The sequence below is a fragment of the Epinephelus lanceolatus genome, chromosome 6 (assembly GCF_041903045.1).
Source record: "Epinephelus lanceolatus isolate andai-2023 chromosome 6, ASM4190304v1, whole genome shotgun sequence".
NCBI classification, from domain to species: domain Eukaryota; kingdom Metazoa; phylum Chordata; class Actinopteri; order Perciformes; family Serranidae; genus Epinephelus; species Epinephelus lanceolatus.
The window spans coordinates 20,646,127-20,657,823 of record NC_135739.1 but is presented as its reverse complement, the minus strand read 5'-3'; the positions used below and the strand labels follow the sequence as shown (position 1 = coordinate 20,657,823).

At 41.0% G+C, this 11,697-nt stretch overlaps 2 protein-coding genes across 3 annotated transcripts; both read right to left on the bottom strand.

The window, feature by feature from the left end:
* Window positions 1-67: 67 nt before the first annotated feature.
* On the bottom strand, window positions 68-3,302 carry LOC117253434 (uncharacterized). 2 transcript variants are annotated; one of them, XM_078168795.1, is made up of 3 exons: window positions 3,106-3,302; window positions 842-2,488; window positions 68-661 (listed from the first exon to the last, which is right to left on the bottom strand). In XM_078168795.1, exons 1-3 carry the CDS (start codon window positions 3,122-3,124, stop codon window positions 375-377), a joined length of 1,953 nt encoding a protein of 650 aa, XP_078024921.1. In that variant the 5' UTR covers window positions 3,125-3,302; the 3' UTR covers window positions 68-374. The 2 variants fall into 2 exon arrangements, with proteins under 2 accessions (XP_078024921.1, XP_033476759.2); XM_033620868.2 differs by having other exon boundaries at window positions 68-2,488; window positions 3,106-3,301.
* Window positions 3,303-5,962: 2,660 nt separating this feature from the next.
* Window positions 5,963-7,552, bottom strand: uts2d (urotensin 2 domain containing). Its single transcript, XM_033622633.2, has 5 exons — window positions 7,356-7,552; window positions 7,048-7,152; window positions 6,923-6,960; window positions 6,573-6,663; window positions 5,963-6,445 (listed from the first exon to the last, which is right to left on the bottom strand). Exons 1-5 carry the CDS (start codon window positions 7,462-7,464, stop codon window positions 6,420-6,422), a joined length of 369 nt encoding a protein of 122 aa, XP_033478524.1. The 5' UTR covers window positions 7,465-7,552; the 3' UTR covers window positions 5,963-6,419.
* Between the last annotated feature and the right edge of the window lie 4,145 nt (window positions 7,553-11,697).

The following is an 11,697-nucleotide window of genomic DNA, read 5'->3' as shown; positions in this document are numbered from 1 at the left end:
AGCTCCTTATAGCTCTACAAATAACATAAAGTTACAACCAAAAATATGTAAAAAAAAAAAAAAAAAAAAAAAAAGCTAATTTCAGCTGTTTGTGAATCTTACGTACTGTATGATATGCTTAACTGTATTATATGATATTATATATGTATTGTCTTACCATAGCCTAAGTCTTTGCTCTTTAAAATATCCTTTAGCTTTAGCTTTGTCACAATATTTTAAATCCCATATTCTGACTGTCCTCACATAACACTTGAAGATACAACTTAACACAACGTCAAGAAAACTTACACCCCAGAGAAATCGTTTATAAACTGCAACCTCGGGAAAAGGACGCTTAATCTTGATCTCTTGTGCACCTAGCCTGACAAAGTGTTTCATAACCCTGGAGGATGTGCACACTCAGTCTTCAGTTCATTCACGGTCTTGTTGAGGCGATACATGTAAAACAGTGCACCAAGAATGAGGACCAAGCCTGTGACCACAAGAAGGATGTGAGAAAACATGAGAAGTCCGGTCATGGTCATATCTGAGGGCAGAAACCACACATACACCCAGGCCTTGTGAGGGTTGTGGTGAACAAACTCGGGCCCCTGTTCAATCACCAACATTTCATAGAAAGGAGGTGAGGGAGTCTCAGGAATGGAGAGAAACTCCTTGTTAGGCAGGATGGTGGTGGGAGTTTGGAGAGTTGTTGGTAGGATTGTGGTATGTAAGTCAGATGGTTTTGTAGTTGGAGTAGTTGTTGTGATGATGACTTGTTGGGTTGTTTTCTGTTCAACGACCTCTGTGTCATAGAAAGGAGGTGAGGGGGTCTCAGTAATGGGAAGAGTCTCCTTGTTAGGCAGGGTAGGGGTGGGAGTTTGGAGAGTTGTTGGTAGGACTGTGGTATGTAAAGATGGTTGTGAAGATGGAGTGGTGGATTGTTGAGTAGCTCCTTGAATGATGGTAGATGTTTTTGGGGACGGTGTAGTTGTAGAAGCTGCAACAGTTGTTTGTCCACGAGTTGAAGTGGTGTGGAATGTTTTTATTGGCTTGTGTGTCAAAAAATAACTTGGCGTGACTGTCATAGTGTCGCAAAAGTTGAACTCCTCATCACGCAGTGAGCCAACAGTACGGAGCAGTTGGTATGTTGGACTGTGACATATCACATCCTGTCTGTCAAGAACCACATGCTCATTATGTCTTATCCATTTTGCAATACCTCTGATACTACAAGTACAGTCCCAGGGGTTGCCACTCAGTCCAAGAGCCTTCAAAGCTGTATTTGACAAGAAACTATCTCCTGGAAGAGTCATAAGCTGGTTATTCTTCAAATCAATTGACACAACCCTGCTAAGGTCCTGGAAGATGTCATCTGGAAGGCTCTGCAGCTTGTTATCATTAAGAAACAGTATGCCAAGTGTGGTTAGTCCGGAGAACAGCCGAGGATGTAGATAATGGAGGTTGTTGGATCTCAGTGAGAGTTTCTCAAGCTTGGGAAGGCAGCAGAAGAGGTCTGAGGGCAACTCCCTCAGATGGTCATTTAAATGGAAGTTAAGCCTCAGGAGTCCAGACATGTTGGCAAACAAATTTCCAGGAACAGTGGTGAGGTTAGTGGCATACAAATAAAAGTCAATAATGTCAGGCATGTGTCCCATCAGCTGGTCTGGCAGAGATAACAGGGGGTTGTTGTAAATGGTTAGCTTTCTCAGCTTTGGCATGTTGTAGAAGCTCTTTTCTGGGATAGCCTGAAGTCGGTTGGAGGACAGGGTGAGGACCCTCAGGTTCTTCAGTGACCAGAACACCTGAGGTGAAAGGCTGGTAATGTAGTTTTGATGGATTTTCAGCTCCTCAAGGTTGATAAGTTTGTCAAAAATCCCAGGTTCTAGCACCTCTAGTTCGTTGTTATAGAGCATGAGCTGGTTGAGATTAGTCAAGGAGTGAAAGATGGTAGGTGGAAGCTTCTTTATGGAGTTCCTGCCGAGGTTCAGAAAGGTGAGGCTGGACAGTTTATCGAAAACATCTGAAGAAGGACTACTCAGTTTGTTCCGGTTCAGGTCTAGATCCAGCAACCCGACAAGTCCTTCAAACATATCCGGGGCTATGGTCTCCAACTGGTTCCCATCTAAATGCAGCTGCTCCAGAGTGGTCATTGGACTGAAAACCCGCGCAGGGAGGGTAGAGAGATCATTGTACGACAGCTTGACAGACTTGAGCTGTGGAGCCACATGGAAGGCTCTGGGATGGATCGTGTGTAAATGACTGTGAGTCAGACTGAAACGCAGCAAGAGGTCCCTGTTTGCCAAGCTCTGCTCATTTATGACGTTCATTATTGTGCCGTTAAGCTGCAGCAGGTATGTGTGGACAGGCAGCTGCTTTGGTATATCTGTGATGGTGTCACCAACACACTTCACAGCACCTCTAAAGTTACACAAGCAGCTGCTGGGGCAGAGCATGTTGTAGGTAAGGTGTGGCAATGTGAAGAGGATGAGTATCGTCCACAAGGCGCCTGCAAAGTTGAAATAACACACACAAAGACACATTTTGACACATGAGATTCAATCGGAAATAGGGCTGGCATGACATGTTCTTTTTGACAAATGATTTACACTCATGACAGTGTAGGGACGTGCAAAGACTGAGAGTCTGTAACCATGACTGCACAAGATTGTACTAAAAGAGCAACTACACACGGACAAGCATTGGTGGAGGGAGACAAAGCGTGAACAGAAAGAAAGGCAAATGATGTATTTACATACTATAAGATGTGTATTATTAGCATGATATCAGTGTGTCATTTTTGAATATCATGGTTATCGCCAATACCCGAATATCGCGACAGCCCTAATTTGAAATTAAGTTTGTCCCATAATATCACCCCAAACAGCGGTGTATAGTAATGATCTTTAACTGTGTATGCAAAAGGCCAACATTCTTCTTCAACTCAAATTTTATCAAGTCAATTTTTAATTCAAATCTGGACTCCAATGCTTGATATAATTCTCAAATAATAATAATAAAAACATAAAAAAAAAATTAAGATATTTTTTTTCTGCTCTTAAATAATAGTCAAAAGACCAAACCTGACTTGTGGTAAAAACAAAACAAGTTAAAATATATACCAACCTCTGAAGTGCGAATCCATTATTGTCCGTTTGATACTGTGATCATGTTACTCTTCTTCTCTTCAGGGCTGTCCTAAAGAGGTGGGCACCCTTTCTATCAAGTGATCCCTCTGCCGCTCCACTAAAATGCCCGCCCAAAAGTCATCCATCACACTCACACCCTTCACACTGCCCAACCACTGACGTTAGCCCCCTGTCTGACCTGTGGTTGACGTGGAAAAATATGACAGTTGGAAATGCACAATGACTTATTTTATTAGGATACAATGACATATTACTTGGACTTACTTTACTGGTAATCTTAATATTGGAGCCATTATAATCTTAGTGTAGTATTACAACTGTTACAGCATTTATAATTGCCAGTTTCCTCCTTGGGATATCATTCAGCCTTTCGCACAAAGAAACTCTACTTGACATGGGGTTAAATGTTCTGCTATTGTATGAGTGACACAGAGGATGCTGGGTCATTTCCTTTTGACTTTTGACTTATCTCGACGGGATGTTTGTCCACTCTCTTCCTGCGCTTCAGTTTATGTACTGAATTGAAACAGATAACACACATTTCTGTATGGAGTCAGTTGGTGTTTTGTGTCTGATGCCTGCACTGTGACAGAGCGGCTGCATAAACTTAGCATATAAAATGACCAAAGGTCACTGCTGTAGATTTGTATAGATTCGACAACTACAGCAGCACCTTTTAAAATGCGTCACCTCTCAACATGTCGTGTGTGTAGAGAGAGAAAGCTAGTGTTTGTGATTCGATGGCCTTTCACTGACAGTCACAGTTAATATGAGCACCAGGCAGTGATGATTAACTGCTGAGTTACTGGATACCAACAGGTTTAGAAAAACATCTCATGTTGGCCTAGTTTATTCAGATGTTGTAGATGTGTGATGCATGTTGAATCAGCTCACACCCCCTTGAATTCAGAGGCATAATTATCATATCAGCAAAGTGCACAGATTAATTGAATTATTAACTTGGGACAGATTTGTCAGTCAGAATTACCTGCAATTAATTGCTAATTTTAGTTTAATTGAGCTCAGATTTTCATGTTATAATTATTTTTCATGTCTGTCTCTTTAAAAAACTCCATGAGCTGATAGTAATGGGGATGAACAGTGAGTGTGTGTTGCCATTAACTGCTTAACCGATGTAGTTAAACTGGGATAGAAATAGATATAGTCCTGTATTTGGGAAAAAAAAAAAAAAAAAAAAGTTAAAGGATATCTTTGGCGTTTTTCAACCTGGACCCTATTTCCCTGTTTATATTAATCAAAGAGACTGATGTGAACAACAGTTTTTTAAATTGGTCCAGTATTGAAGGAGCTGGCAGCGATCGGCAGCTACGCAACAGGCTGTAATAGAAGCAGAAGAGGCAACTGAACATCGTCACTGTATGTCCATTAAAAGTGGTTGTTTTTGATTGTTATTATAAGTGTCTCTTTACCTTCCGCTTGAGCCTTGTTAAGCAGAAGTCTCTCTCTGAAATATCACAAGATATCACAAGATGTGTGTGAGATTTAGAGAGAGTATAATAACCGGAGTGGTTTATAGAAAATGTATTTTAGTGTTGTCTAAAAGCTTTTCAATATCATGAGTGTTTATTTACCTGATTTCAAATGTGTCTCAGGCCTTTGATTTTTATTGCCACTGTTATTTTTGACGAAGTGTTCGCATAACAATTGGAAGAGGAGAGAGAGAAAAAAATGCAGCAGAGGTTTTTATTTTACCATTCACATATTCATTACGTCTTGCTGATGCTACTTGTTATTACACCATCCTCTTTGCTGCTGTACCACCACAAATTTCCCCATTGCAGGAATAACAGTTGATAATCTTATTAGTGTCAGGATCCATTTGTAGCACAACTAGCCAAAACTTTAGCGCATCCATATCCAACAAAGTCTATGACAGCTGTTTGAAGTATAACTCCTCATTTTGTCGGCACAGGTCAGAAATGCGCAAACACGAACCACTCTTTACAACATAGGCATTTTTCCTCTGTAGGAGAGGGTCACACATAAATCGTAATGTCCATGCATGTGGCTATTATTGTGTACAGGTTACTTAATGACTCAGTGGCTCAAAGCACAACTCATCACTTTCTTTGATGCTGCTGTGATTGCAGCTGAGCGACAGATTCAGTCTGGTTTCCCTGAAACTTCTTCATCAAATATAGTGTGGATTCAGATCTTTTCACAGCAGCTCTCCCATTATTTAGACTAAGCCTGTGAGTCAGCTCAGTCACCCTCCTCTGAAAGAACCAGCCAAACAAACTCTGCTGTGCAGTAATTCCCATGTCACTGCAGATGTGCAACATGTGCCACATTCCTTCACTTCTACGTTTTGCTTAGATCTGCCCCCTCTGTTGACTCTATTAAATCCAGGCTCAAAACATATTTGAATCCTCCTGATGTGGCTGTTTTTGTTTTGTTTTGTTTTTTTACTTGTGTTGTGCGTATGAATTGTGTGCATTGGTTTTTACCTTCTTTTTTTTAATTATTTAATTTATTTTTATTTTATTTGATTTGATTTGATTTGATTTATTTATTTAATTTAATTTTTATTTTTTTTATTTTTTTTTGTGATTTTAGATATGGTCCAAACAGCACTTTGGACAGTTTGAGTTGTTTTTATTTGTGTTTTATAAATAAAATTGACTTGACTTATTGCCACAGTTTAACGTATTTATTTTCTGAGGTCAATCGTACAAGTACGAGGGGTTGTAAGAACATGGTAAGTAATGTCCTTTTTTGATGGGAAAGTTGTGCAACCAATTGTCTCATTTTCAAACCTCAAAAAAAGAGTCCATTTATTGATAATTTTTTTACAGAGCAGAACAAACAAAAAGTACATATTCTCATTAGAATTTTATTTATTTTGTAAAATAAACAGCAGGTCAGCATTTCTGAAAGCAGTGACAGATGTGTTGTTTGTTGGCAACAGTACAAAAACAATGTTATGCCCAATTTTGCCACAAGGGAGCGACATCAACACAAGCAGCAGGCAAATAAAATCCCTCTGAAAACAATAATAATGTCTTTGCAGTCAAGTACATTTGTCTTATCTGACCCTCAAGTATTTCCAGTGAGCAGCTGATTATTTACAGATATACAGCCGCAGTCCTTAGATCTCTCATGAGGGCACCTCAGTGCTGTGGAAATGTTTATTAATGACTTTGATTATGACACAACTCTATATTGCTGGGATAAATGCAGAGTGATTATATTACTGGTGTTTTGAGTCTTAAGGCTATGTGGGGCTTTGCAGCAAGATTTCACAGTGGTCCTCCTCCTTGTGCATCTGTGTCAGACGCAGTACTTCCAGAAGCAAGCTGCAGATGAGAGAAGATGAAGACATTGTACATGCAGAACATTAATACAGCAAAGGTTAGAATTAACTACAGATATTAATGAGTTTGTGTGATGCATTTTAATCCAGAAGTACTGAATTTAACTCACGTTCACCCCTCTTCCTAGTTATGGATTTGCCTTCTGCCAAATTGGCTGTGAGCTCCCTCTCCAGCTCCAGGTCCTCCCTCAGCGCACGCAGCTACAAGCAGAGATCAGAGTGATTAAATGCACCACGACAGGTAGATGTCATCTCAGTGTTGAAACAACATCTATTCAGGAGGCAGGTTTTCATTCAGAGCCTCATGTCTGCTCAAAATTGTTTTGCTTTTTTGAGAAAATAAGAAGGATCAGACAGTGTCAACACCATAAATTTACACTGCAGTAAACCATAACAGGTTTTCTTCCTAATCTACATTTTTTTCCAAATGACTTCAAGGTAAATCTGTAAATATTCTTACCTCCTCTAATTCTGCTAATTTATTGGCCAGCTCGAGACCTGCAGACAGGAAAACCAGTCATCGTCAAAGCAAGAAATGCATCTATTTTATATATGTTAACGCCACCATTTTACTTAACCTCTCACCTAGAGCATCATCCTTTTCAACAGGAACTAAGCTCTTGTGTAGTAACAGCGCTAGAATCTTGCTCTGAGGATCTGCGTCTTCTTTGGAATTAAAAACATGGTTCCCTGCACAAACAAAGCAAATAAAAATGCAGCTTTAAACACCCCAGATATCACCAAACAAACAGAAAGTGTCACATGCATCCTATTTCATAATCAAACATCATCTCTTAACCTGTTGCATTTTGGCAAAACCAAACAATTAAACTGACAACATCACTAATTTAAGGGGTGGAGGAGTTAAAACAGTGCCATTTTTGCACACTTACCAGGGTTAAATATGCTCCGTCCCTCCACATTTAGCATTCCCTGCAGTAATAACAAACCCAGGAGTCCAAAGCAGTAGTTCACAACTGTAACCCTATCCATAGTACGCATTGTAAGGTCCCAAACTATTGCTGCACTATGAGCACTCCCTCAAGCAAGACAGGCAATCCACTGCCTTGAGTCCATCCCGTCAATATATTTATCCTCTCCGGGATCAGGAGGAGGGGCCAGTCGGCCCCTTGAGTATTGAATCAATAGCTAGTCATCGTGGGTTTCGTCAATGGGCCAACTTTTCACATGGACCATGGAGCGTCTGAGTGAATTACGGTGATGTGACGTAGGCAAGGCCAGTAACCCTACATCACTCTGACACGTGCAAATCAAACCAACAGAGGACGTTATCAATCAGCTTGTTGGTTATGTGGGACCAGAATCAGATGTTCTTGGCACCTGCAAGTCTTTTTCTTTTACATTAATTGCTTCTTTAAATAGATACATGGGAGTGTGTTGGTCTGGGAGAAGAGGGTGGGGGGAAGTAAATTAATTCAGTCCCTAAGTGCATCATACCCAGAGATGAGATCCTCAATCTTGGCTTCAGGTCTGATTTGGAGCTGAAGGAACATCCATCACCGTGGCCGAGCCAACTACCCAACACCTCCTAAGTCACTGTGGTCTTTTTTGTGCATCAAGGAAATCACATCTCATACCTCTGCCAGAGGAGCAGGCATTGTGCGTGTGCAGTGTTAGGGAAATGAGCTGACTGGCACCCACTGAATTTGGCTGGTGAGGGTCTCATAAAAGCTGCGTTGTAGGCCTTAAGACTTGACTTAGGAGCCTGTGACGTCTGGTGTTACGTGTCCAAGATCCTTTCATGAATCCATCACTTCGGTGACTTAACTTTTTGAACACACAACAGCTGAAGACTGAGTCTGATGAAGACTAAAACTAGCAATGTGGAGCAACCTGAAAGTCTTGGGGGTCAAATCACCAATTTGGAGTTTTAGCACCTGAAACAGACGAACTACACAAAGTGGAAAGGGGAACCTAGAAAAACAATGTTGCGAAAAGTTTGGTTTTGTTTGCAGTTTTTTTAAGTTATTGGTGTTAGAACAAAATTAAAATTGGCTGAATAAATTAGTTGAAAGAATGAACTTTGTATATACAGTACAGGCCAAAAGTTTGGACACACCTTCTCATTCAATGCGTTTTCTTTATTTTCATGACTATTTACATTGTAGATTCTCACTGAAGGCATCAAAACTATGAATGAACACATGTGGAGTTATGTACTTAACAAAAAAAGGTGAAATAACTGAAAACATGTTTTATATTCTAGTTTCTTCAAAATAGCCACCCTTTGCTCTGATTACTGCTTTGCACACTCTTGGCATTCTCTCCATGAGCTTCAAGAGGTAGTCACCTGAAATGGTTTTCCAACAGTCTTGAAGGAGTTCCCAGAGGTGTTTAGCACTTGTTGGCCCCTTTGCCTTCACTCTGCGGTCCAGCTCACCCCAAACCATCTCGATTGGGTTCAGGTCCGGTGACTGTGGAGGCCAGGTCATCTGCCGCAGCACTCCATCACTCTCCTTCTTGGTCAAATAGCCCTTACACAGCCTGGAGGTGTGTTTGGGGTCATTGTCCTGTTGAAAAATAAATGATCGTCCAACTAAACGCAAACCGGATGGGATGGCATGTCGCTGCAGGATGCTGTGGTAGCCATGCTGGTTCAGTGTGCCTTCAATTTTGAATAAATCCCCAACAGTGTCACCAGCAAAACACCCCCACACCATCACACCTCCTCCTCCATGCTTCACAGTGGGAACCAGGCATGTGGAATCCATCCGTTCACCTTTTCTGCGTCTCACAAAGACACGGCGGTTGGAACCAAAGATCTCAAATTTGGACTCATCAGACCAAAGCACAGATTTCCACTGGTCTAATGTCCATTCCTTGTGTTTCTTGGCCCAAACAAATCTCTTCTGCTTGTTGCCTCTCCTTAGCAGTGGTTTCCTAGCAGCTATTTGACCATGAAGGCCTGATTCGCGCAGTCTCCTCTTAACAGTTGTTCTAGAGATGGGTCTGCTGCTAGAACTCTGTGTGGCATTCATCTGGTCTCTGATCTGAGCTGCTGTTAACTTGCCATTTCTGAGGCTGGTGACTCGGATGAACTTATCCTCAGAAGCAGAGGTGACTCTTGGTCTTCCTTTCCTGGGTCGGTCCTCATGTGTGCCAGTTTCGTTGTAGCGCTTGATGGTTTTTGCGACTCCACTTGGGGACACATTTAAAGTTTTTGCAATTTTCCGGACTGACTGACCTTCATTTCTTAAAGTAATGATGGCCACTCGTTTTTCTTTAGTTAGCTGATTGGTTCTTGCCATAATATGAATTTTAACAGTTGTCCAATAGGGCTGTCGGCTGTGTATTAACCTGACTTCTGCACAACACAACTGATGGTCCCAACCCCATTGATAAAGCAAGAAATTCCACTAATTAACCCTGATAAGGCACACCTGTGAAGTGGAAACCATTTCAGGTGACTACCTCTTGAAGCTCATGGAGAGAATGCCAAGAGTGTGCAAAGCAGTAATCAGAGCAAAGGGTGGCTATTTTGAAGAAACTAGAATATAAAACATGTTTTCAGTTATTTCACCTTTTTTTGTTAAGTACATAACTCCACATGTGTTCATTCATAGTTTTGATGCCTTCAGTGAGAATCTACAATGTAAATAGTCATGAAAATAAAGAAAACGCATTGAATGAGAAGGTGTGTCCAAACTTTTGGCCTGTACTGTATATTTTTTAAAAAAAAAGCTGCCTGAGGCTCCTCTCACCCTTTAACAGCGCAAAATGGTTTCATCTACCCCTGTGCTAAATGCAGCTGGACCAAGAAAGGGAAAACAGGGTTAGAAAGCAAACTAAATTCAAAAGGTGATCAAGAGAGGAAGAGTAGGGCACCCTCAGAGACTGCTTGTGCATAGGGCCCACATTTTGGTGCTGTGCCCCTAGTTTGCATACACCCGGGCCTTTCTTTGTACTCTGAATCATGCAGCATCATAATTCAAAGTTTTTTGCAAACAGGTGAAACAATTTGAGTTTCTATTAATGTGTGCACTAATCCAGTGGTTCCCAGCTGGTGAGTCATGGTCCAAAAGTGGGTTGCGGGTCCATTTTGAATGGAAGTGACTTGAGAACATGTCAAGTTTGTGAACTTTATTTTGAAGTATTTGAAGTAAAGTGAATTTCTGGCGCATAGCTTTTATTTCAAAGCGCCATTTCCTGCTGTGGAGTGAATGACTAACGGACAACTACTCGACAGAAACAGCAAACTAGCTTGACGACATAGCCAAACGCAAGTATGATGTTGAACATATCAAACTGTGTGGACATTGAACTAATCCTGTATCTGCTCCCCACCAGTCCACTGCATCAATAATGAAATAGGAATAGGTCAGGGCCATGTTGTCCTCCTAATAACAGTTCTAACTGTTGTTCAGTAAAGAAAATGAACTGCCAGCAGGCGTGGTGCAGGTGTAGTAGATACCTGCAGATTGAAATGCTGAACACTAGAGGGCGCACTGACATTAATACATTCACAATAACAGCAGCTGTCAGATCACATGACACGTGTGTGTAACCTTTACAGGTTTGAAATGGTGTAGATAAAGAGAGGGAAAACATGAAGAGCACAGAGACAGCTCATAGCACACTGTATCTCATACACGTGTGTCCTCTTCATTCACACAAACACGTCTGTAGTCATTTTACTGTAGCAGTTTTTAGCCGCGTGCAGCGCCTCGAGGCATTATTTTGCATGTGCACCATAGATTTAGCCCAGGGAGGTGTGTTCCCTTTCGCTTCGTGCTGAAGATCTCTTGCAGCTGCAGATGTCTACAGTCACTGAGCACCGAGGAGGGAGCTGCGTCAAGTTAACGAGCTGTAGACAGACTTATACCGGAAGTGTGATCATTTATACTTTAAAATTAAATTGCAAGTTGAGAGCACGGCTGCTGGTAGGCTTTTGGAAAACTGGCACAAAAGTATTTTAACATTGTTGTTCTTCCAGCGATTGTATCACTTGTGAATTATAATTGTACAGTTTTGTTATTTTGGATGCCATAAATACTGAGTACACGATACATTTTAAAACAGTTTGAGTTTAAGCCACTATTGTTTTTAACAAACTACAGCACTACCTGCATTTTTGTGTCGTCATTTATTCAGGGAAAATTGACTGAGCATTAAGCTCTTTTACATCAATGCCCTGAGTTCACATTCAATGGGACAGAAGGATACAAATATATAATAGCAATCGCAGACAAGTAATGAAGATGGTCCAAAAAAAAA